The sequence below is a fragment of the Oenanthe melanoleuca genome, chromosome 1, assembly GCF_029582105.1.
Source record: "Oenanthe melanoleuca isolate GR-GAL-2019-014 chromosome 1, OMel1.0, whole genome shotgun sequence".
Taxonomy (NCBI): Eukaryota; Metazoa; Chordata; class Aves; order Passeriformes; family Muscicapidae; genus Oenanthe; species Oenanthe melanoleuca.
In genome coordinates, this window is record NC_079333.1 from 111,745,928 (window position 1) to 111,768,462 (window position 22,535).

At 69.3% G+C, this 22,535-nt stretch overlaps 3 protein-coding genes, 1 long non-coding RNA gene and 2 other non-coding genes across 6 annotated transcripts; 1 reads left to right on the forward strand and 5 right to left on the reverse strand.

Moving 5' to 3' along the window:
* Window positions 1-719: 719 nt before the first annotated feature.
* On the reverse strand, window positions 720-3,527 carry RPS11 (ribosomal protein S11). The gene is made up of 5 exons (XM_056499355.1): window positions 3,435-3,527; window positions 2,204-2,335; window positions 1,970-2,045; window positions 1,158-1,287; window positions 720-887 (listed from the first exon to the last, which is right to left on the reverse strand). Exons 1-5 carry the CDS (start codon window positions 3,447-3,449, stop codon window positions 764-766), a joined length of 477 nt encoding a protein of 158 aa, XP_056355330.1. The 5' UTR covers window positions 3,450-3,527; the 3' UTR covers window positions 720-763.
* On the reverse strand, window positions 977-1,063 carry LOC130260857 (small nucleolar RNA SNORD35). Its single transcript, XR_008841855.1, has one exon. It is a non-coding gene; the product is annotated as a small nucleolar RNA SNORD35 (small nucleolar RNA).
* LOC130257116 (uncharacterized) lies at window positions 1,292-1,963 on the reverse strand. Its single transcript, XR_008841261.1, has 2 exons — window positions 1,567-1,963; window positions 1,292-1,448 (listed from the first exon to the last, which is right to left on the reverse strand). It is a non-coding gene; the product is annotated as an uncharacterized LOC130257116 (long non-coding RNA).
* Window positions 1,795-1,878, reverse strand: LOC130260853 (small nucleolar RNA SNORD35). Its single transcript, XR_008841851.1, has one exon. It is a non-coding gene; the product is annotated as a small nucleolar RNA SNORD35 (small nucleolar RNA).
* A 1,327-nt stretch (window positions 3,528-4,854) lies between the features above and the next one.
* Window positions 4,855-13,340, reverse strand: FHIP1B (FHF complex subunit HOOK interacting protein 1B). Its single transcript, XM_056498242.1, has 14 exons — window positions 13,278-13,340; window positions 12,886-12,924; window positions 11,217-11,470; window positions 10,895-11,143; window positions 10,124-10,510; window positions 9,386-9,544; window positions 9,212-9,298; window positions 8,951-9,118; window positions 8,739-8,818; window positions 8,347-8,519; window positions 6,715-7,632; window positions 6,469-6,647; window positions 6,046-6,208; window positions 4,855-5,429 (listed from the first exon to the last, which is right to left on the reverse strand). The coding sequence occupies exons 3-14, from the start codon at window positions 11,352-11,354 to the stop codon at window positions 5,158-5,160; spliced, it is 2,973 nt and encodes a 990-aa protein (XP_056354217.1). The 5' UTR covers window positions 11,355-11,470; window positions 12,886-12,924; window positions 13,278-13,340; the 3' UTR covers window positions 4,855-5,157.
* A 5,485-nt stretch (window positions 13,341-18,825) lies between these two features.
* Window positions 18,826-22,142, forward strand: CCKBR (cholecystokinin B receptor). The gene is made up of 5 exons (XM_056494090.1): window positions 18,826-19,074; window positions 20,013-20,264; window positions 20,453-20,708; window positions 20,779-20,906; window positions 21,201-22,142. The coding sequence occupies exons 1-5, from the start codon at window positions 18,924-18,926 to the stop codon at window positions 21,716-21,718; spliced, it is 1,305 nt and encodes a 434-aa protein (XP_056350065.1). The 5' UTR covers window positions 18,826-18,923; the 3' UTR covers window positions 21,719-22,142.
* Window positions 22,143-22,535: the final 393 nt, after the last annotated feature.

Genomic DNA, 22,535 nt, shown 5'->3' on the forward strand with positions numbered 1-22,535 from the left:
CTCACAGCACCTGCTGGCACTGGACACCAGTGAGAGCCCCCAAACAAATGAACTCCTGCTTGCTGTCCCTGGACACCAGGCCCCTCGTCCTCCAGGGCTCAATTTCCAGAGCAAACACGAGACACTCCCACGGTTATGGCAGGACCAGGAATGAAGGTATGGGTGTCACCAAACCCTGAAAATCTGCATTTACTGCAACTGTGTGAACTTACCTCAAACACTGAGCATGAAGAATGGCTACAGCTCAACTCTGGAGCTGCAGCTCCAGCCCACAGCCAAAGGTGTGGGGCTCACCTGGAGCAGGTGAAGGCAGCCACAAGTCATGGAATCATGGAACCATGGTCCACTAAACCAGGCCGCTTCCAGTCCTGTCCAACCTGGCCCTTGGACACTTCCATGTGAAGGTGACACTGCCCCAGATGCTGCCACCAGTGCTGAACCTCTCACTCCCGAGGACCCTCAGGACCTGACCCTGTCCCCACCACAGGACTGAATTATTACCAAACCCACACCTGAAACCTGCTGCAGTGGCACTGGGAGGGCAGACACAGCCCAGGAGCAACCAACACTGAACTGGGACATGGCAGCTGACAAGAGCAGATGTTGAGTGTCCCCTTCTGCCCGGTGCTGTCACCTGTGCTCCAGCACCACAGCTCAGCCACACGTCAGCAGTGCCCAGTCTGCGCTGCACACAACCCACTTTAGCTGACACACACAGCTCCACTTTCCCATCCTTTATTCCCCCAGGCTCTCCCCACAGGGGTCAGAACTTCTGGAACTGTTTCTTGGTGCCGGCAGCCTTGGTCACCTTGAGCACGTTGAAGCGCACGGTCTTGCTGAGCGGGCGGCACTCGCCCACTGTCACGATGTCCCCGATCTGCACGTCCCTGCAATGGCACCCGGGGTCAGGGAGCCCCCTCGGAGCCCCCAGCCCCGCTGCCCTCCCTGGGGAGGAGGGCAGGGCTCCCAGGAGGGTGCTCACGGTTCAGCAATGCCAGAGGCACTGTCAGCAGCCCCGCAGCCGGGGACTCTGCAGACCATCGTGAGTTTGGACATCATGACGTGAGCAGCTCCAGCCAGGGGGACCATGAACCCACCCTGCCCGCCCAGGCGTGCCTGCCCAGCCCCAGCACCCCCCGCCAGGGTCACACACACACCTGAAGCAGGGGGACAGGTGCACGGACATGTTCTTGTGGCGCTTCTCGAAGCGGTTGTACTTGCGGATGTAGTGCAGGTAATCGCGGCGGATGACGATGGTGCGCTGCATCTTCATCTTGGTCACCACACCTGCACGGGGCAGACACCTGAGACTGGGAATGGGCAGCCAGGGGCACTGCCAGGGAGGGATGTGGCACCTGGGGAGCCAGGGGCACTGCAGGGAGGGATGTGACACCTGGAGAGCCAGGGGCACTGCAGGGATGGATGTGGCACCTGGGGAGCCAGGGGCACTGCAGGGATGGATGTGACACCTGGGGGAGCCAGGGGCACTGCCAGGGAGGGATGTGGCACCTGGGGAGCCAGGGGCACTGCCAGGGAGGGATGTGGCTCCTGGAGAGCCAGGGGCACTACAGGGATGGATGTGGCACCTGGGGAGCCAAGGGCACTGCCAGGGATGGATGTGGCACCTGGCACATCTCTGGAATTTCTCCTCATTTGCTGGCCCCTCACTGCCAGACCACTCCTTCCCCATTTCTGTTATACACCCAATTGTGGCTCTTTTTCAAGCCCTCTAACACACTTCCTTTGCTCCCCACAGCCCTGGCTGCCACAGCTGCCCCCAGCACACCTGGTCCTGTCCCTGCATCAGTAAAGCCATGTGGCAGTGTCGTCAGGCCCCAGTGGGCTCAGCAGACCATCGTGAGATTGGCATCATCTGCAGCTGCAGGACCAGGGCAGGTGACAGGGACCTCAGGGGGTGGTTACCTGCCCCAGATGTGCCAAGGACCCCTGTGGGGATGTTCCAGCTCACCTGAGAGTATGCGGCCCCGGATGGAGACATTGCCAGTGAAGGGACACTTCTTGTCGATGTAGGTGCCCTCGATGGCCTGAGGACAGGTGGGAGAGAGACGCAGCTCAGGTGAGGAAAGGCCACCAGAGACCTCGAACCCAAGCAGCTCTGCCAAGGCCACCGCTGACCCTGTCCCCAGGTGCCACAGCCGCCGCAGGACCACCACAGCCCCAGCCCCAGCCCGGCCCCGCTCACCTCCTTGGGGGTCTTGAAGCCCAGCCCCACGTTGCGGTAGTAGCGGGGCAGCTTCTCCTTGCCGCCCTCGCCCAGCAGCACCCGCTTCTTGTTCTGGAAGATGGTCGGCTGCTTCTGGTAGGCGCGTTCCGTCTGGGGTGGGGACAGCAGGGGTCAGCCAGGCCCGGGGACCGGGCAGGACGCTGAGCACCGAGGGGAGCGCAGCCGGGTGGGTCACCGGGACCAGCCCATGCTCCCTTCAAAACCCCGGGGCACCGGGACCGGCCCGCGTTCCACCGAAACCCCGGAGCACCGGGACCGGACCATCCTTCCACCGGAACCCGGGGCACCGGGACCGGCCCGAGCTCCCTTCAAAACCCCGGGGCACCGGGACCGGCCCGCGTTCCACCGAAACCCCGGAGCACCGGGACCGGCCCGCGTTCCACCGAAACCCCGGGGCACCGGGACCGGCCCGCGTTCCACCGAAACCCCGGAGCACCGGGACCGGACCATCCTTCCACCGGAACCCCGGGGCACCGGGACCGGACCATCCTTCCACCGGAACCCCGGGCAGAAGAGCTCACAGGGCCCGGAGCACGAGGAACACGGGACCCTCTGCCCTTCCCCAAATCCCTGAGGCACCGAGACCCCGCCCCAGGCTCAGATCACAGAACGCTCTCCTCCCCCGCCCCAAATCCCGTCCCAGGCTCAAGGAACGGAACACTCTGCACATTGCTCCCCCTCCCCAAATCCCGAGAGCCCGCCCCAAGCCCAGGGCACGGAACACTCTGCACATTGCTCCCCCTCCTCAAATCCCAAGACCCCGTCCCGGTCTCAGAGCATGGACCGCTCTGCACTCCCGCCCCAAATCCCCGAGGCACCGAGACCTCGCCCCGGGACACGCGACCCTCGCCGCAAGCACTAAAACCCCAAGGCATGGAGATTTCCACTCTCCCCAAAACCTCGGAGCAGCCCTGGCCTCCCCTGAAACCCCGGCGTCCCGAGAGCCGCCCCCGCCGCCCGCTCCCCAAAATCCGGCGAATCGAGACACACACCTCCCCCCTCCCCCCCCCCCCCCCCCCCCCCCCCTCCCACTCCTCGCCTCGCAGAGATTCCGCCCCCCCTTCGCTCCACCGGCCCCGGGGACTCCTCCCCCCGTCACCCCCACACCCTCAGGGCGCCGCCGCCGCTCCCGCCGCCGCTCCCGCCGCCGCCCCGCGCCCGCCCCGCGGCCCGGCCGCGCAGCGCGCACCTGCGTGTCCGCCATCTTGGAGCGCGGCCGGAAAGAGGCCGCGGAGCGCGCGGGGCGCGGGTTAACCCGGGGGCGGGGGCAGGGGCAGGAAGTGACGTCAGTGTTCCGATGATGACGTAAGGCGGGGCGGGGCCAGGAGAAGCAGGAACGGCTCGGGAATGGCGGGAGAAACGGGAACGGTGCGGGAATTCGGGAATTCCGGGAGGAGCGGGAACGACTCGGGAATTCGGGAATTCCGGAACCGCCCGGGTCGGAGCCGCCTCCAGAACATCGGGTCCGACCCGTGCCTGACCCCACCCGGAGCACTGACACCCGCAGGGATGGGGACCCCAACCCTCCCTGGGCATTTCCAGTCCCTGAGCTCCCTTTCCATGGGGAAATTCCTGCTGCTGTCACCCTGAGTCTGCCCTGAGGCCGTTCCCCCTCCTCCTGTCCCTGTCTCCCCTCCCTGCCCCTCCTGTCAGGGAGCTGTGCAGATCCACAGGGTCCCCCCTGAGCCTCCTTTTCTCCAGCCTGAGCCCCTTCCCAGCTCCCTCAGGCCCTCCTAGGGCTCCAGCTCCGTTCCCTGCCCTGGACACGGTCCAGCCCCTCACTGTCCTTCTTGAATTGCAGGACTCAGAACCGGACACAGCACTGGAGCTGTGGCCTCAGCAGTGCCCAGCACAGCACATTTCCTTAGTCTTGGTGGGCCCAGTTTCTAATACAGAAATGACCTCATCTGGGGCAAAACCTCCAAGAGATGAGTAGGAATTGGTCAGGAATCCATTGGCAATTGTGAAAAAGGCTCATCTTCATGGTATCAGGGTCTGCAGGCAGCACCCCCCATTCTGGCCTGGGGGTGGCCCCATGTCCCTGTGCTGGCTGACAGACATTCCACACTGCTAGTGAAAAGCCTGGAATACAGCTCACACACCAACTACTGGAAAGAAAGGAAACCCAGACACTCTCCAGCCTGTTCCCACAGGTCAGAGCCAGGGGGTGTTTGGGACAGGGAACGGAGTCACAGCCCTGGGGGCACTGCCAGGCCCAGAAAGCTCCAAACCAGCCCCCTCAAACCCCAACAGCTCAGGAGATGACACCACTGGGGCTCCATCCCCTTCACCCTCATCCCCATCCCATCCTAATTAAATCCTAATTAAATTAAATCCTGCATCTCCACCCTCCTCCTGGTTCTCACTGGGGACATGGAAACCTCGGGTGAGGGCCCTGGGCAGGGTCCTGGGGCTGCCCAGGCTGGTGCTGGGAGCAGCTCTGGTGGCCCCCAAAGCTGGCCCCTTGCTGTCCCCCCCGGTCACAGCGGCACCCCAGGGCTGTGGCTGCCCCAGAGCCGAGGGGGGAGCAGCCAGGGGTGTCTCAGCACGGTGCAGTCACCCGTTCGGGCGTGCCCCACGCCCCCAGAGCCGCACAGAGCGGGGGGCGATGCCCTCATCAGACCCTTTATTCCCAAGGGTTTTACACAGCACAGACACACATCCCGTCCCCATGCACAGCCCCCCCAAAGCCCCGCGCCCCGGGGGTTGCATAGAGAGCGGGGGCGGGCGGCAGAGCCCCGGGGCCGAGGGGGCAGAGCCAGCCCGCCCCGCGCCCCCGCCCCGCGAGCCCCGGGGGCCCCAGGGTCCTGCCCTGCTCCCGGGGCGGGGGCGGCGGCGGCCGCTGTGTCCAAAGCGCCCCGCCCCAATAAATTAAAAACGTTCCGAGTCCGCGCTTAAAAAGGGGGCGGGGGTCACTCCTCGGGGGGCTCGGTGAGGAAGGGCGAGGTGACGGCGTGCGCCTGGGCGATGGCCGCCAGCTCCTTGAGGAACTCGCTGAAGATGACGGCGCAGTAGACGGCGTTGCGGACGCGCAGGGCCTCGCCGTGCCGCGCCGGGGGGCCCAGGGGCTGCAGCCCCCCGTCCCGCAGCCCCTGCAGCGCCAGCTGCGCCGCCTGCCGCGCCCGAGTCGGGCTGTTGGCGTGGCGCAGCAGCAGCTCCCCGAGGGACGGCTTGCGGCTGCGGGCTGGGAGGGGAGAGGGGAAAGGGTCAGGCTGGGGGGCACGGGGGGCACGCAGCCCCAGCACGGCCCAGCCCACACCCACGGGACAGCTTTGGGGGGCACGGGGGGCACGCAGCCCCAGCACGGCCCCAGCCCACACCCACGGGACAGCTGGTGGCTGTGGGCACACGGGGGAGGGCATCCAGACCTCTGTGCAGCACTCAGCTCCCCCATGGAACCCCAAACCCCCTGCACACACCCCAACCCTCCTTATCCCACCTCCAGCCCCTTGCAGAGACCCCAACCCTCATCACACCTCCAGCCCCTTGCACAGACCCCAACCCTCTTTATTACATCCCAAACCCCCTGCACAGACCCCAACTGCACTGCACACACTCCACACAACCCCCAGACCATGTGTAGACCCCGCACCCCACACAGACACCAGACCCCCAGAGCAGCCCCCAGCCCACCCTGCACAGCCAGCCCCTTGTATTACACAGCATGCAGCCAGCTGTGCTGCCCCCAGCCCCTGAGCAGCCCCCCGCTCCTGGGGACAGCCCCCAGCCCACTGGGCAGCCCCCAGCCCCTGCGGCACCCCCAGCCACCTGCACAGCCCCAGCCAAGGCCGTGTCCTCACCCAGGCTGTCCGTGCGCCGCAGGGCAGGGACAGCCCCCGGCCCCTCCGCCCAGTCCAGCCGCCCCCGGGCAATCAGGTACTTCTTGGCTTTGAAGAGCAGTGCTGGGAAATCCTCTTGAGTAGCAGCAAAGCTCTCGATCTTGTTCTTCACCGAGCCCAGCACCTGCAGAGCCACAGCATGGGGGTCCCCTCAGGAACAGGGGTCCCCAGCAGATGGGGCGTTCCCTGCAGCACAGGGTACCCCAACAGGAACGGGGGGGTCTCCACAGTTACAGGGGATCCAGAGAGGGTCACAGCCATGTGCCTGTGGCACCGGGGGACATGGGGCAGCCTGGGCAGCACAGGGGGAACTCCGTGGTCTCGGGGGCGTTTTCCAACGCTCGCCATGACCCCACGAGGGCAGGGGCTCCCCAGGGGCCATACCTGGAGCAGGGACTTGACGCTGGGCTGGAAGACCATGTTGGTGTTGAGCAGGAAGGAGCGGAGCAGGGGCTGGGGGTAGCAGGCCAGCTGGGCCACCAGCCCCGTCAGCAGGAAGTTGACATACAGCGAGTTGTGGGGCATGTTCTCCAGCTTCCCGAAGAGCACCGACACGAAGGGGCCTGGGGACACGGCCGGGGTCAGGCGGGGCCCGCAGGGCGCTGGGCCCCCCAGTCCCCCCGTGCCCACCTGTGAAGGGCTGGCTGGGGGGCGGCCCCACCGCCCGCGGCGGGCTGGCCACCACCTGCGCCAGGGGGTCCGGGGGCCGCGCCGCCCGCCCCGCGCCGCCGTCCCCCTCGGGCAGCGCGGCGAAGCTGGCGAACGCCTCCTCCTCCTCGCGGGACAAGGGCGGCTCGGGGGGCTCCGGGGGGGCGGCCGGGGCTCCCCCCGCGCCCCCGTTCTGCATCTCGGCCTCGATCTCGCGCAGCTCCTCCGTGAAGGTCTCGATGGAGACGCCGGCGCCGGGGGGCTCGGCGGGCACGCGGGCCAGCAGCTCCTCCAGCAGCGAGTCCACCGAGGGCAGGGGCTCCCAGCCGGGGGGCTGCGCCCGAGGGGCCCCGTTCGGAGCCCCCTCCCCCTCGGGGCTCCGACGGACCTTCTTCACCACCACGTCCCCCTCGGGCCGGGGCTCGGCCGCGCCGTGCGCCCCGTTCACCAGCGTCCCCCCCTCCCGGGGCTCGGGGCCGGGCCCCCCGGCGCCGGGCTCCTCGCCCCCCAGGGAACCCCCGCCCGGCGCCTCCCGCGCCCCCTCCTCGGGCAGCCCCCGCTTCTTAGTCCGTGGGGTGGGGGGTCCAGGGGGCCGCCCCGGGGGGCTGTCGGGGACGCGCGGCTCCTCGCCGTCGTACGGCGCCGACCAGACGCGGCAGGCCCAGGCGCAGCGGTCGATGCTGCGCCGCGCGTCCCGCAGGTACTCCAGGTAGTTCCTGTCCAGCTCCGCCACCTCGTCACGGGCAACGGGCCGGGCCGGGCTGCCCGCGGGCGGCCCGGGGGAGCGCGGGGCAGCGGGCTCGGCGGGGGCTGCGCTGGCCTGGCGCATGAAGAACGAGAGACGGGACGGCGTGGAGGGCTTGGGTGCCGCGGGGGCGTCTGCGCCGGGGCTGCCGTGGGCTGGGGGGACAACGGGGGAATTCAGCACCGAGGGGACACGAGGTCAGCACCGAGGGAAAAAGGGGGGATTCAGCACCGAGGGGACACGGTGGATTCAGCACCGAGGGGACAACGGGGGATTCAGCACCGAGGGGAAACGGGGGAACTCGGCACCGAGGGGAAATTCCAGCACTGAGGTGGGGACTCAGGGTGCCACAGGGATGGTGGCACGATGCTCAGCACTGAGCTGGGACAGCAGTGGTGTCCCAGTGGCTGCAGGGATGGCACAGGGAGCCCAGGGCCAGGACAGGGCTCGAGTAGTGGGGATAGCATGGCACGGGGACTGTGCCAGGATGGGGTGGGGACAGGGCTCAAGCTGTACACAAATGGCACCAGGGTCTCAGCGCTGACCTGGGAAAGGGTCCAAGGGGATAGCAAGGCAGAGCTCAGCAATGGGACAGGATGGGGCCAGGGTATGAAACATGGCACAGCTGGGACTCATCAACAGGTTGGAGCAGGGGTGGGTCACAAGCGGCCATGGAGACCCCAGGAGAGGGCTCTGCATGAAGCCAGGAGGGGGACAGGGCCTAAGGGGCCACAGGGATAGCACAGAACAGCTCAGTGCCAAGCCAGGGTAGAAGGGAGGGGCTGCAGGGATGCTGGGAGAGGGCTGGGTGTGGGGTCCAAGGGGCCATGGGGACGGTGGGGAGGGGCTCTGAGGGCTGCAGTGCGTACCCCTGGCCCGGGAGGGGGGCTCCTCGTCCCGCTCGTGGGGTGGCGGGGGGCTCTCGGGCCGGCAGCAGCGCGGGATGAGGGACAGGAACTTGGCTGCTGTCTTCCCGTAGATGTCCAGGTCCCGCACCGCCCGCTTCTGGCTCAGCATCACGTGGCTGCAGGGCAGCAGGTACCTGGGGGCACAGAGGGGCACAGGGCAGCTGCAGGGGAGACACATGGACACGGACCCCGCACAGGGCCCTAGCCCCTTCACAGTGGGGCAAATTATGTGGCTGCCTCATACCCACACGCCCTCCTGGAAGCAACTCCCCAGGCCCATCCCAGAGGAGCCCCAGAGGGGGCCAGCAGCAGGTGACCCCCAGCCCCTCAGCACCCCACCCCAGCCCTGCTACCTGAGCACCAGCTGCAGCATCACATCCTCGCAGTTGAGGCTGAGCAGGGTCCGGAAGAGGCTCAGAGACACCATGCACAGCTGGGGACAGTTCAGGGCATCAGAGGGGCAGCGGAGCGGGCAGGGGCAGTGCCACCCACCCCACGGCAGCACAGGGGACGGGGATGGGGATACTGGAGATGGGATAAAGATGAGGTGGGGCCACGGGCTCACCCGGGAGTTGCTGTTGATGCGGCCCACCAGCGTGTCCAGGATGGTGGTGTTGTCGTGCCGGTGCAGCAGCACGAAGCGCAGGAAGGTTTTCAGCAGCGCTGTCTCGCTGACGCTGCGCAGGAACAGGTCCAGGTACGCCGTGCTGGCAATCATCTCCTCCACCGAGGTCTGCGGGAGGGGCACGTCAGTTGGGGGCCGAGGGGCCCTGCCCACCCCATGGGCAGGAGACCCCACCCCACACTGCTGCCAGGGCTCCCTCACCTTGTGCAGCGCCGGCCCCATGACGGGCACCAGGAACCCATTGTGGACGTAATCCACCAACTGCTTCTGCACCAGCGGGTGCGCAACCTGCGGGGCGCAGGGGTGTCAGGCAGCTGAGAGCCTGACAGGGGGACTGAGAGCCCTTCCCAGCTTCTCGCAGCCCCTCAGCCCCACCTGGATGACGGCATTGCAGAACTCAAGCGAGTTCATGAAGAGGACGAGGGAGGAGACGCCGATCCAGTCCTCCCGCCGCAGGAAGTGCCAGTCGTCTCCTCGCACCTCGATCTTGCGAGGCAGGGAGGAGTACAGGGCGCTCAGGCCCGTGGCCAGCACCTGGAACACACGGACTCGGCTGCCCTGCAGCCCCTGCACCTCCGGCTGCTGGACCCAACCGGCCTCCCCCAGCCCCAGCAACCTGCCCCCACAAACCTGCCCCACTCCAGCACTCAGGTAGGGCAGCTGGGCCGGGCCCTGCCCCCACCACTGACCCCAGGGAGTGGTCCCTCATCCCCGGCCCAGCACTGGGCCTTCCACCATCTCCAAGCCTCCCATTACCACCAAGTCCCCCCATCATCTCCATGCACCCTGTCCCCAGGACCCTCATCCCCAAGCTCTCCATCATCTCCAGGCAACTCTATCAACTCCAAGCCCCCCATCACTCCAGCACCCCCAGATCCCCCATCATCTCCAAGCCCTCTATCCCAAAGCTCTCCATCATTTGCAAGCTCTCCATCGCCCAGCTTCCATCATTCCCAATCCCCCCACAATCTCCAGCCCTGCTCCCCACCATGCCCCAGCCAGGGCAGGACTGCTCTCTCCATGTCCATGGCTCCTGTCCCAGCAGTGCAGGGTGCCAGCACTGTCCCAGGGAGGGGACACCCCTGGGAGGAGGGGATGCCCAGGGGCCCGTACCGGGCAGAAGTAGGAGTTGTCGGTGATGGACTGTGCCACGGCGCGGTTGCTGGCCGACATGGCCATGATGAGCAGCAGCGCATCGCGCGCCTGCTGGCCCCGCGCGCCCTCGTGGTGGATGAAGGGGATGAGCAGCGAGAAGATGATGAGGTTGGCGGGGCCCTGGTCCGTGTGGCTGTGGAAGAAGAGCTCCAGGATGGCGGGCTCGCGCGCCACGGAGACGCAGAGCTGGTTGAGCAGCAGCACCAGGCTGTTCTCGAGCGCGGCCGAGGCGGGCTCGGCGCACACGCTGAGCAGGCGCAGCAGCGGCGTCAGCACCGGCTTGTGCCGCAGCAGGGGCTGCCGGGCCTGGCTGATCAGCATCTCGTACAGCTTCAGCTGCTCCACCTGCCAAGGGACACGGTGGGAGAGGTACAGGGACCACCCGCTCCAGCTGTTCCTCCACACAGCCCAGCCCGCTGAACTACGTCCCAGGTGCTACATCCACGTGGTTGTGAAATCTCCCCAGGGCTGGGGATTCCAGCACTGCCCCGGGTCACCTGTGACAGGGCTGGACAGCTCTTTCCTTGAGGAATTCCCTCCAGCATCACAGAGTTCTTGGGATGGCTTTGGTAGTCTCAACTCCAGTCCAACCTGAGCATGCTCTGGGGCAGCACCCTACCCTTGGCCTGGCTGACCCCCAACCCACCACCTCCACCCCTCGGGGTCCAGCCTGTCCCAACCTCCCCACAAACCCCCCAGAGCAGACCCCTCTGCTGCCCTCACTCAGACCTTCCTCTCCTCGGTGAAGTCACCCTGCAGATGCCAGCACAGGAGCCGCTCCAGAAGGTTCTCAGCAGCCACAAACTCCAGGATGGGCCCGCAGGCCATGTCCCCGTCCCCCTGTGACCTGTCCTTGTCCCCGTCCCCCCAGGGCCGGTCCTCAGCCAGCAGGTTCAGCATCTGGTAGGTGTTGTTGCGGACGGCACTGAGGTCGTCAGGGGCTGGTTTGCTCCCGCGCCGCTCCAGGATCCGCAGCACCTGTGGGAGGGGGTCAGCAGTGGGGGCTGGGGGCTGCAGGGCCGGGGACCCTCAGTGCCCCCGTCCCACTCACCTGTGCCCAGTGGTTCTTGAAGACCATGAGGCAGGTCTCGGGGTCGGCGGTGACAGGAGGCTGCAGGCTGGCGCTGCGGGGGGCTCGCTGCCCGCCCGCCCGTGGGGTCAGCTTGCTCAGCCAGCTCATCCTCTCCATGGGCTCGGGGTCACGGACTGCAGCGGGGCACCCCAACCCGTCTGGACCACCGTGGGGGCACAGGGCAGCAGGTGGGGTGCCAGGGTCCTTTCTCCATGCTGCTGCCAGTGGCCGGGCTGCAGGGAGAGGGGCTGTCAGAGACCCCCCACCCAGCCTCACGTCCAGCAGCAGGGAGGGAGGCAGAAGGGAAAGGAGGAGGGAAGCCAGGAGGGAAGAAAGGTAATCATGAAAAAAGGCAGGCAGGAGAGACACGGGGCCAGGCAAACATGCTAGAGCAATGGTGGCTGGAGGACTCTGGATCCCAGCCCTGCTCACACCCAGTACTGGACTTTAAACTGGGAACTGGCCCAGCATGGGTGTGGGGAGCACCCAGCAGGCCGCAGGGACAGCAGGAAAGCTGGGACAGCTGCCCACCCCCATGCTCAGCAGCACCCACGGCCGGTGCAGCACACCAGCAGTGCCAGGATATTTATAGGGCCCCGTGCCCCAGCACCACCACTGCCACTGCAGGCACCAGCACGGCCCTGAGCACTAAAAGGCCCCAGAGCCAGCAGCACGGGTGTGCCTGGGGACAGAGACACTGCAGGGACCCCCCAGTCCCCCACCAGCACGTGGGAAGGGCAATGGCTTTGAGAGCCACTGCCACAGCCCTTGCATGGTGCTTGGGGAAGTGAAAGTGCCATTAAAGACACCCCAAACCACACGGGCAGGAATGGAAAGTGGCTGAAGCTGGGGCAGTGGGACAAGCACGGGCAGGGCCTGTCTATTTATACCCGGCACAGCCTGTCCCACCCACAGCCAGCGCTCGCGTGGCTGCTAAAGTTAGACCCACGGCATGCCAGCAGCGCCAGCCCCAGGACCAGCAGCGGCCCCAGCAGCAGCACGGTGTGGCACAGCAGGGTGTCCCTAGAGCAGGGACCCACAGCCAGAGCCATGCTGGGGGCACAGGGACACCAGCTGCCACCACCTCTGTCCTGTAGCAATGCCCCCTCACCCCAACCTGGCTGTGCCAGCCACACACCAAAGGACCCAGACACTGGGGCACAGCACGGGGCCGTGCCCCACACCAGTGCTGCCCCAGTGGCACCTGGACGGGCTGCGGTGGGGCAGCAGCCTCTCCCCGGGCAGCAGGGAGCCAGAGCACAATGGGGTGACCAGGTGCCACCAGAGCAGGGACAGGGACACTGCAGGCAGGGACACCGAGGGCACATCATGACAGCCAGGTGCCACCAGGACAGGGACACCGGGGCATGGCCACCACAGGCAGAGGATGGCACCCAGCACCAGGAGGTCGTGGGTGACAAGCACCGGCCCCTGCAATGCACCCGGGAAACGGAACACGGTGTGCGGGTCACCGAGGGGCCGCCGGCGGTCCGGGTAAGGCGAGGGGCTGTCACAGCCCGGGGCTGCGGCCCCCGGGCCGCGGAAGGTGCTGCTCAGTCCCGGAGCCACGGGACACCGGGGCCGGGCCGCCCTCAGGTCCGGGGTCACGCACAGCGGGAGCCCTGGCGGGGCGGGGCCGGGCCCATACCTGTGTCAAGGTCGGCGGTCCCGTCCCTCAGCGCCGCACCTGAGGGCAGAGCAGGCGTTGGAGGCGTTGGGCGCGGGCCGGGACCCTCGCGACCCGCGGGCCTCGGCTGGCCGGGCCCGCCCCGCGCACTGCCCGCTCCGACCCGTCCCGCCGCCGCCTCCCCACCCCGACACCGCCCGGGCCGGGCCGGGCCGGTCCCGCCGGCCCCGCGGGCCAAGGGCGGGCGGCGGCCCGGGCACGCCGGCACCGCGGCAGAAGGGCGGCTGGTCCTGCCCCGAGGCCCGCCACGCTCCCCGCGCCCCCCGCTGCCGCTGTCCCCGCTGCCGGTGCCCCCGTTCCCGGTGCCCCGGCGCCCCCCGGCCCCTCCCGGTCCGCCCGGCGCCGCCGCTCACCGCCCGCCCCCGCCACGGGCCCCGCGCTCCCGACGCCATCTTCCCGCCGCGCCCGACGCACCGCGCGCCGGCCACGCCCACACGGCCCGGGGCGGAGCCTGCCTGGGAAACCCCGAGCGCTCATTGGCTACTCCGGGAGCGGGGCGGGGCCGGGGCGCGTGGGAACCGGGAGCGGCGGCACCGGGACACACCGGGAACCGTGAACCGGCAACCCAAAACCGGGACACACCGGGCACGCTGAACCGGCAACCCAAAACCGGGACACCCCCAAAACTGGGACACACCGGGAACCGTGAACCGGCAACCCAAAAACGGGACACACCGGGCACGCTGAACCGGCACCCTAAAACCGGGACACCCCCAAAACCAGGACACACCGGGCACCCTGAACCGGCACTCTAAAACCGGGACACACCGGGAACCGTGAACCGGCACCCCAAAACCGGACACCTCCAAAACCGGGACACACCGGGCACCCTGAACCGGCACCCCAAAACCGGGACACACCGGCACCGGGCACCCTGCACGAGCACCCCTCGGAGCGGGGAACCCCCAAAACCGGGAACCCCTCTGAGCCGGTCACCGTTAACCGGGTACCCAGCTGCTGGGACTCCCGGCACCGAGAGCCCCAATACGGGCACCACGCGGAACTGGGCACCCGCTGGCCCAGGCACCTCAGTACTGGAACTCCCCGTAACTGAGCACCCCAGTACCGGGTCACCCTGCACTAGGACCCTCTGCACTGGATAACGCCTGCACACCGCACTTCCCGGAACTGAGCACCTCGGAATCGGGCACCCCGGTACCGGCACCCCCAGAGCCCTGCCCGGCACCCCGGTACCGGCACCCCCAGAACCCTCCCCGGGCACCCCGGTACCGGCACCCCCAGAGCCCTCCCCGGGCTCCCCAAACGGGCCCTCCCTGGCCCTGGGCACCTTGTGCCAGATAACCTTGCCCTGGGCGCCGCCGTGCCCGGTAAGCCCGTACCGAGCGCGGCTCTGGCGGGCACCACCCCCGCGCCGGGCAGTGCCTGACACCGGCTGTTGTTACTGGAGGCACACCTGGGCCCCAGCACACCTGGCCGTGGCTCCGTGCCCCAGCGTGCCCGCCGGGCCTGGCACAGCGCTGCCTCGGCGCAGATGTCCCGGGGGCAGCGGTGCCCCGGGAGCCCACGTTGCTAGGACGCGGCCGGTGCCGCCGAGTGCGTGGCTGTGTCTCCCGGAGGAGCCACGCCTGGCAGCGGGGCGGGCACAGCCCCTGCCGGGTGCGGGGCTGCACGGGACCCCCGCTGCGGAGCATGCAGAGCCTCGGCTCCCTCCTGTCCTGCCGCTGGGCCGGGCTCCAGCCCCGCAGCACCTCCGGAGCCGCAGGCACGGCTGGCGCCGGCGCTGGACACGCCACGGGGTGAGCAGGGCGCGGCCGGGTCCGCAGGGACCCGCTCATCCCACGGTGCTGGGGGCTGGCTGAGCCTTAGAGCCGCGGGCAGTCGGGGCTGAGCGTGGGGCGGAGGGATCCCAAAGGGGATGGGTGACCCCAGGTCCCTCTGCACCCCCAGGCACACTGTCACCTCCCAGAACTGGACCCTGGACCCCGCTGGGGACTGGCACTACAGATGGATCAGCCTCATGGTGCTCCCCATCCTTTACAACTGGGTCGTCCTCATCCTCAGGTGCCAGGCTGTAGGGTTGGGGTGGGGGTGTGGGGTGTCCTGGCCCCATCCCAGCGATGCCTTGTGATGCCGTTTGTACCCCAGGTGCTGCTTCCCCGAGGTGCAGGAGGCACACACGGGACTGTGGCAGGTCCTGGACGGGCTCAGCGACGCGCTGTACCTGCTGGACATCGCCGTGCACTGCCACACAGGTATGTACACACACACAGAGACACACACAGGTACGTACACACATAGATGTGCAGGTGTGTACACACACACACACAGATGTACAGGTCTGTACACACACACACACACAGATGTGCAGGTGTGTACCTGTACACACACCCACACACACACACACGCACAGGTATGTACACACACAGAGACATACAGGTGTGTACATGTACACACAAACAGAGGCACAGGTGTGCACCAGTTCACACACAGGTATGTACACACACACACACACACACACACACACACACACACACACACACACACACAACACCTGCACTTCCCCCGGTACAGGCACCACCCAGCCCCATATGCAGGATGTCTGGGTGGGTGCTCTTGAGTCCTGGCACCCACCGCTCACCCCCTCAGCCCCACGGCAGCCCAGGGAGCCTCCAGTGACATCCGCAGGGTGCCCAGCGAGGGTTCCTGTCCCCCGGCTCCTCCCTGTGCCCCATGCTGGGCACCCACCTGGTCCCGGCTGCGAGCCCTTTCCCATCACAGGGAGGTCCTGAGCAAGCCCTGCCCCCTGCCCTGGGTGCCCCGCAGTGCCACGGCTGCCCTGCAATGTCACAGCTGCCCTGGCTGCCCTAGGTGCTCCGGCTGCCCCGCAGTGTCACGGCTGCCCCGGGTGCCCTGAGTGCCCTGCAGTGTCACGGCTGCCCTGGCTGCCCTGGGTGCCCCGCAGTGTCACGGCTGCCCTGGCTGTCCCCAGCTTTCCTAGAGGACGGGATCCTGGTGCGGGACGTCAGCCTGACGCGGCGGCGCTACCTGGGCTCCGGGACCTTCCCCTGGGACGTGCTGGCCGTGCTGCCCACCGAGCTGCTCTGCCTGCTCCCAGGGGTCCCCAGGGTCCCGGGGGTGCCGGCAGCACGTGCCAACCGCTGCCTGCGGGTGCCACGGCTCTTCGAGGCCTTCGACCGCTGCGAGACGCGCACGGGATGGCCCAACGTGTTCCGCATGGCCAAGCTGATGCTGTACCTGCTGCTGGGCATCCACTGGCACGGCTGCCTCTACTTCGCGCTGTCGGCGCACCTGGGGCTGGGCGCGGACCCCTGGGTGTGCCCCAGCTCCGCCCGCCCGCTGCGCCGCTACCTGCACAGCTTCTACTTCTCCACGCTGGTCCTGGCCATGGTGGGTGACACGCCGGCACCGCAGCGCGAGGAGGAGTTCCTCTTCCTCACAGCCGGCTTCCTCCTGGCCGTGCTGGGCTTCGCCACCATCACCGGCAGCATCAGCACCGTCATAGTCAACCTCAGCTCGGCATCCACCGCCCTGTACCCCGACGCGGGGCCGGTGCGGCGGTACCTGCGGGCGTGGGGCGTGGGCGGGCGGCTGGCGGGGCGCGTGGTGCGCTGGCACCAGCACTTGCGGGCGCAGCGCAAGCTGCCGGCCGAGTGGGACGCGCTGCAGCAGCTGCCGCGGGGGCTGCGCGCCGAGGTGGCGGCCAGCGTGCACCTGGAGGCCCTGCGGCGCGTCGGGCTGTTCCGCAGCTGGGAGCGCGGCGTGCTGCGCCAGCTGGTGCTGCGCCTGCGGCCGCAGGTCTTCGGGCCCGGCGAGTTCGTGTGCCGGCGCGGGGACGTGGGCCGCGAGATGTACTTCATCCGCGAGGGCCGCCTGGCCGTGGTGGCCGAGGACGGCGTCACGCAGCTGGCCGTGCTGGGCGAGGGGCTCTACTTCGGGGAGATCAGCCTCATCAACATCAAGGGTGAGCTGCGCACCGCGCCCCGGTGCTGCCCCGCTGCCCCCTCGGGCTCACGGCCCCCTGCCCGCAGGCAACACGGCAGGGAACCGGCGCACTGCCAACATCCTGAGCATCGGCTACTCGGACCTGTTCTGCCTGGGCAAGGAGGACCTGGCCGAGGTGCTGGCCGAGTTCCCCGCTGCCCGCGCTGCCATGGAGGCCAAGGGCCGGGAGCTGCTGCTGCGGATGGGCCGGCTCGACACCGGAGCCGAGGCGGCGGCGCTGGCGGCCGAGGCCGAGGCGCAACGGCGGCTGCAGGGGCTGGAGGTGGCCCTGGAGGGGCTCCAGACACGGGCAGCCCGGCTGCTGGCACAGCTGGAGGCCAGCGCCCTGCGCATGGCCCTGCGCGTCCAGCGCCTCGAGGGACGGCAGCAACGGCGGGACAGAGCGGGGCGGACAGACCGGGCAGCGGGACCGGCCAGGACACAGGGCCCTGCTGGGGCACAGGGCCCCCCCGGAGTGCCGGGCTCAGCCAGGGCACAGCGGCCCTCCAAGGCGCAGGCTGCCCCCAGGGCACAGGGTCCTGCCCAGGAGCCAGGGTCTGCAGGAGGATGGGGTCCCACTGGGGTGCCGGGTGCCCCCAGGGCACAGGGTCCTGCCCAGGAGCCAGGGTCTGCAGGAGGATGGGGTCCCACTGAGGTGCCGGGTGCCCCCAGGGCACAGGGTCCTGCCCAGGAGCCAGGGTCTGCAGGAGGATGGGGTCCCACTGGGGTGCCGGGTGCCCCCAGGGCACAGGGTCCTGCCCAGGAGCCAGGGTCTGCAGGAGGATGGGGTCCCACTGGGGTGCCGGGTGCCCCCACGGCACAGGGTCCTGCCCAGGAGCCAGGGTCTGCAGGAGGATGGGGTCCCACTGAGGTGCCGGGTGCCCCCAGGGCACAGGGTCCTGCCCAGGAGCCAGGGTCTGCAGGAGGATGGGGTCCCACTGGGGTGCCGGGTGCCCCCAGGGCACAGGGTCCTGCCCAGGAGCCAGGGTCTGCAGGAGGATGGGGTCCCACTGGGGTGCAGGGCCCCTCCAAGGCACAGGGTCCTCGCAGAGCACAGAGTCCCCCCAGAGCACAGGGTCCGAGCGACGTGCAAGGTCCTCCCAAAGCACACGATACCCCCATGGTGCAGGGTCCCCCCAGGGCACAGAGGCAGGCTGGGGCACGAGGTCCTCGTGGCATGTATGGCCCCAAGGGGACACAGGCTCCCCTCAGGGCACACGGCACCCCCATGGCACAGGGTCCCCTCAGGGCACAGGGTCCCCCCAGGGCACAGAGGCGGACTGGGGCACGAGGTCGCGGTGGCACCTACGGTCCCAGCGGGGCACAGGCTCTCCCCAGGGCACAGGGTCCCTTTGGGTCACGGAGTTCCAGAGGGGCACACGATCTCTCCGGGGCTCAGGGGGCCGGGGTCCCACGAGGGAGGGGGGTGCCGCGGGATTAGTTCCGCAGTGCTGAAGGGTGACCTGGACGGGGACACAGCAGCGACCACCGTTGTGACACCGACAGCTGCTGCTGCCGGACAGGGACCGGGACGGGGAAGGAGCCGCGATGGGGACAGGGTCATGGAGTTTCGGAGCCGTGAGCAGCTCGGGACCCCCAGCCCCGCCGGGTCGTCCCGGGGCAGCCGCAGGGACGCAGTGACAGACCCCGCGGTGGCGGCAGTGGCCGCCGCCCGGTGCCTCGAGAGTGCTCCCGGCGAGCCCACTCGATCTGCCCGACCCGCCCGGGACCCCGGCTGCAGCCCGGTGCTCCCCGGGCCCCGCTCCCGGTACTCTCCACTGCCACGCCCGTCGCCCCCCCTCCCCGGGCTCCCGCTGTTCCCGCCTCCCCCGCGCCCCCCAGCACCCCCCGGGCTCCCCTCGCCGCCGCCGCCGCCCCCCGCCCCCGGCCCGCCCCGCGCCGGGCGCCGCCCCCGCTTATCCACCGGCGGCTCCGAGCGGATCGGAGCCTCGTCCCTGCCGGAGCCTCCCGGTGCCTGATCCTCCCCGGTGCCTCCCGCCGGAGGAGGGGCGGGGGGAGGCGGGGGGGTCCCCGCCATGGACCCCCGGCCCCTCAACGTGTCGCTGCAGGAGATGCTGTGCCGCTCTGAGAACGGCACCGGGAACGGAGCCGGCACCGGCAACGGGACCAACGGCTCGGTCTGCGACCTCCTCCGCAGGGGCCTCCGCGGGCCCCCGGCGCCCAGAGGTGAGAATGGGGGGGGACGGAGCGGGATGGACTCGGGAAGGGACCCCCCCTTTGTGCCCGGCCCTGCGCCCCCCGGCACCGGCACCGGCACCGCGCTTCGTCCCGCCGTGCCCGCCCGGTGCCCGCCGCCGGCGCTCCGGTTCTCCCGGCTCCTGACCGGTGCCGCCCGTCCCCCGCCGTGCCCCTCATCGCACCCATCGTCCCCAGTGGCCCCGGCACTGCCAAGCGGTCCCGATGCGGATCTCGGCGCTGCCGAGGAGAACGCGCCGGGCTGTGCCGGTGCCGGCAGCAGGGCGGAGGGGACTCCGGCAGGGACGCCACGGACTCAGACACCGCTCGCCCGGCACCCCCGCCCCGCTGCCGGGGCCGGGACCTCCAACTGGACCCTCGACTGGGACGGTCCCGTCCCACCCCACCACCGGAGCCAAGACCCCTAACCCCATCCCATCCCTGGCTGGGGCCCCTACTCCGGCTTGTCACTGGGCTGCACGTACGGGTGCCCAGTCCCCGCGGCGCCGCGGGAGCCACGGCTCAGCACCCAGGCGGAGGGTGGGCAGGATGGGGGCACCCACCTGGATGTCCCTCAGCCTCGCGGAATTGAGCCGGGGGGCGTGGGGCCCGCCCCAAATCCCGGCGGCTGCCACACGGGGGGAACGATGCACTCGTGATGGGTCTGCACCGAGTCCGGGGAGCCCACGCGGGAGCCCCGGTGTCCCAGTGCCGGGGCCTGTGCTGGGGTGCCTTTGGGGTGTCTTCAGAGCGTGTCTGGGGAGCCAGCGGGCTACCCTCGGGGTGCCATGGGAGTGTCTCTATGGTGGGCTCGGGAGCGCTTTCACGGTGCCTCGAGGGTGCCACCTGGGTACCTCTGGAGTGTCCTCGGGGCGCCTCTGGGGCGCACGCAGGGTCCCAATGCAGCGCCGGTGCCCTGCTGCCCGCAGAGCTGGACGTGGCGGTGCGTGTGGTGCTGTACGTGCTGATCTTCGTGCTGAGCGTTGGGGGCAATGCGCTGGTGGTGGCCGTGCTGGCGCTGAACCGGCGACTGCGCACCGTCACCAACTGCTTCCTGCTGTCCCTGGCGCTGAGTGACCTGCTCCTGGCACTGTGCTGCATGCCCTTCACCCTGCTGCCCGGCCTCATGGGCGCCTTCATCTTCGGCGACGTCGTCTGCAAGCTCGTCGCCTACCTCATGGGTAGGGTGGGGCACGGTGGGGGCCTGTCCCTCCCTCCTGACTGGGGTGGGGCACAGCAGGGGGCTCGTCCCTACCCCATGGATACGTGGGGAGCTTTTCCCTGCCTCACGGGAACACGGAATACAGTGGGGGGCTTCAGGGGGAGGTGTGCGGCTGCAGTGTCACGCCATGCATGTCACTCCCCGCAGGGGTCTCGGTGGCCGTGTCCACCTTCAGCCTGGTGGCCATCGCCATCGAGCGCTACAGTGCCATCTGCAACCCGCTGCAGTCGCGCGCCTGGCAGACGCGGTCCCACGCGTGCCGCGTCATCGCGGGCACCTGGGCGCTGGCGGCGCTGCTGATGCTGCCCTACGCCGTGTACAGCACCACGCGCCCCGCCGCCCCCCGCCCGCCCCCCGCCCAGTGCACGCACCACTGGCCCAGCGAGCGCGTCCGGCAGGTCTGGTGAGTCCCGGGGAGGGAGGGCGAACGCGGGCGAGAGGGGATGCCAAGTGACGGCGGCCACCTGTCCCAGGTACGTCCTGCTGCTCCTCGTCCTCTTCTTCATCCCAGGCGTGGTGATGACGGTGGCGTACGGGCTCATCTCCCGTGAGCTCTACCGCGGCATCCGCTTCGAGCTGGACGTCAAGAAGGAGGTGGCAGGTGAGGGGACGGGCGGGGATGACGCTGGGGGTGATGGTTGGTGAGCAGAGTGCCCACCCCAGGAGGAGAGGCAGGGCTGAGCCCTCACCCTGCTCTCCACAGTGGTGCGTTCCTCAGGGAAACCCCCCTTTCCTGGGGACATCCTTGTAGCCTTGGGGTGCAGCATGTCCCCATGGCGCCACGGCCATTTCCATGTCCCCTCATCCCACCCCCATCCTCCTGGAGGATGCTCCCACGGTGTCGGGATGTGTCCCTACAGTGCCGTGGCTGTGACCATGCCTCCTCCCTCCACAGCCCAGCGCGGCACTGGGGCGGACCCAGCGCCCGCCTGCGATGAGGGTGACGGGTGCTACCTGCAGCTCTCACGCCCGGGGGCAGCGCTGGAGCTGCGGGCGCTGGGGGCGGCTGCGCAGCAGGACCGGGCGCGCATCAACAGCTCGGGGGCCCAGCTGGCGGCCAAGCGGCGCGTGATCCGCATGCTGGTGGTCATCGTGGCCATGTTCTTCCTCTGCTGGCTGCCCATCTTCGCCGCCAACACCTGGCGTGCCTTCGCCCCGCGGGCAGCCCAGCGGGCGCTCTCGGGGACCCCCATCGCCTTCATCCACCTGCTGTCCTACACCTCGGCCTGCGCCAACCCGCTCATCTACTGCTTCATGAACCGCCGCTTCCGCAAGGCCTTCGGGGCCACCTGCGCGGGCTGGGGCTGCCGCCGCGCCTGCCCCCGCCGCCCGCCCGAGGACGAGCCCCCCATGGCCAGCGCCTCGCTCTCCAAGTTCAGCTACACCACCGTCAGCAGCCTGGGACCCCCCTGAGCCGGCACCGCAGAGCCACCAACACCAGTGCCTGGGGCCCGCGTGAGCTGGACCCCCCCGAGCCCCCCATGGCCAACACCCTTCTCTCCAAGTTCAGCAGCCTGGGACCCCCGAGCTAAACCCCCTTAGACCCCCTCACACCGCAAGCTGGGCACCCCCGAGCATGACCCCTTGCCCTGCCAGCACCCCCTGCCCCTCTCCGGTGCACCCCCAGTCTCACCCCCCCCGGGGCGCCCTTGCCCACCATCCCCGCTCAGTCCCAGTGCCGAGCCCCGGCTGGGTGGGGGCGAGGGGCGGGCGGGAGGAGCCTTTGGGGCTGGGCGGATCGGGGGCTGAGGGAGGTCGAGGCACCCCCAGCCCAGCCCGAGGTCTCCCCGCGCTGTTCCCCGGCTACGGTCACAATAAACAGACCCCGTGCCCACCTGCGCCGCTGCTCCCAGCGCTCCTGCCCCGCCGGCACGGAGGCAGCTCCGGGCGGGACGGGGGATCGCGCCGCGCGCGGCTCGGGGGGCTGCGGGCTGGGACCCTCCGCTGCGGGATCTGCTGAGCCCGGCGGCGGCGATAGCTGGGGGATGAGAGCCCCGGGCCCGGTGCCCCCAGTGCCGTCCCGGAGTGTGACCGTACGCAGGGGAGGGGGACCCCAGGGGAGCGGGACCCCCGGGAACGCCGCCGTCCGCAGGACTCCATCTCCCATCGTGCCCCGCGCGCCTTACACTTCCCGGCTCCTTCATTTGCATACGGCTCCCCGCCCCGGCTGGCCACGCCCCATTTGCACTTCACCCCGCCGGCATTGGTCACGCCCCCGCGGCCACGCCTC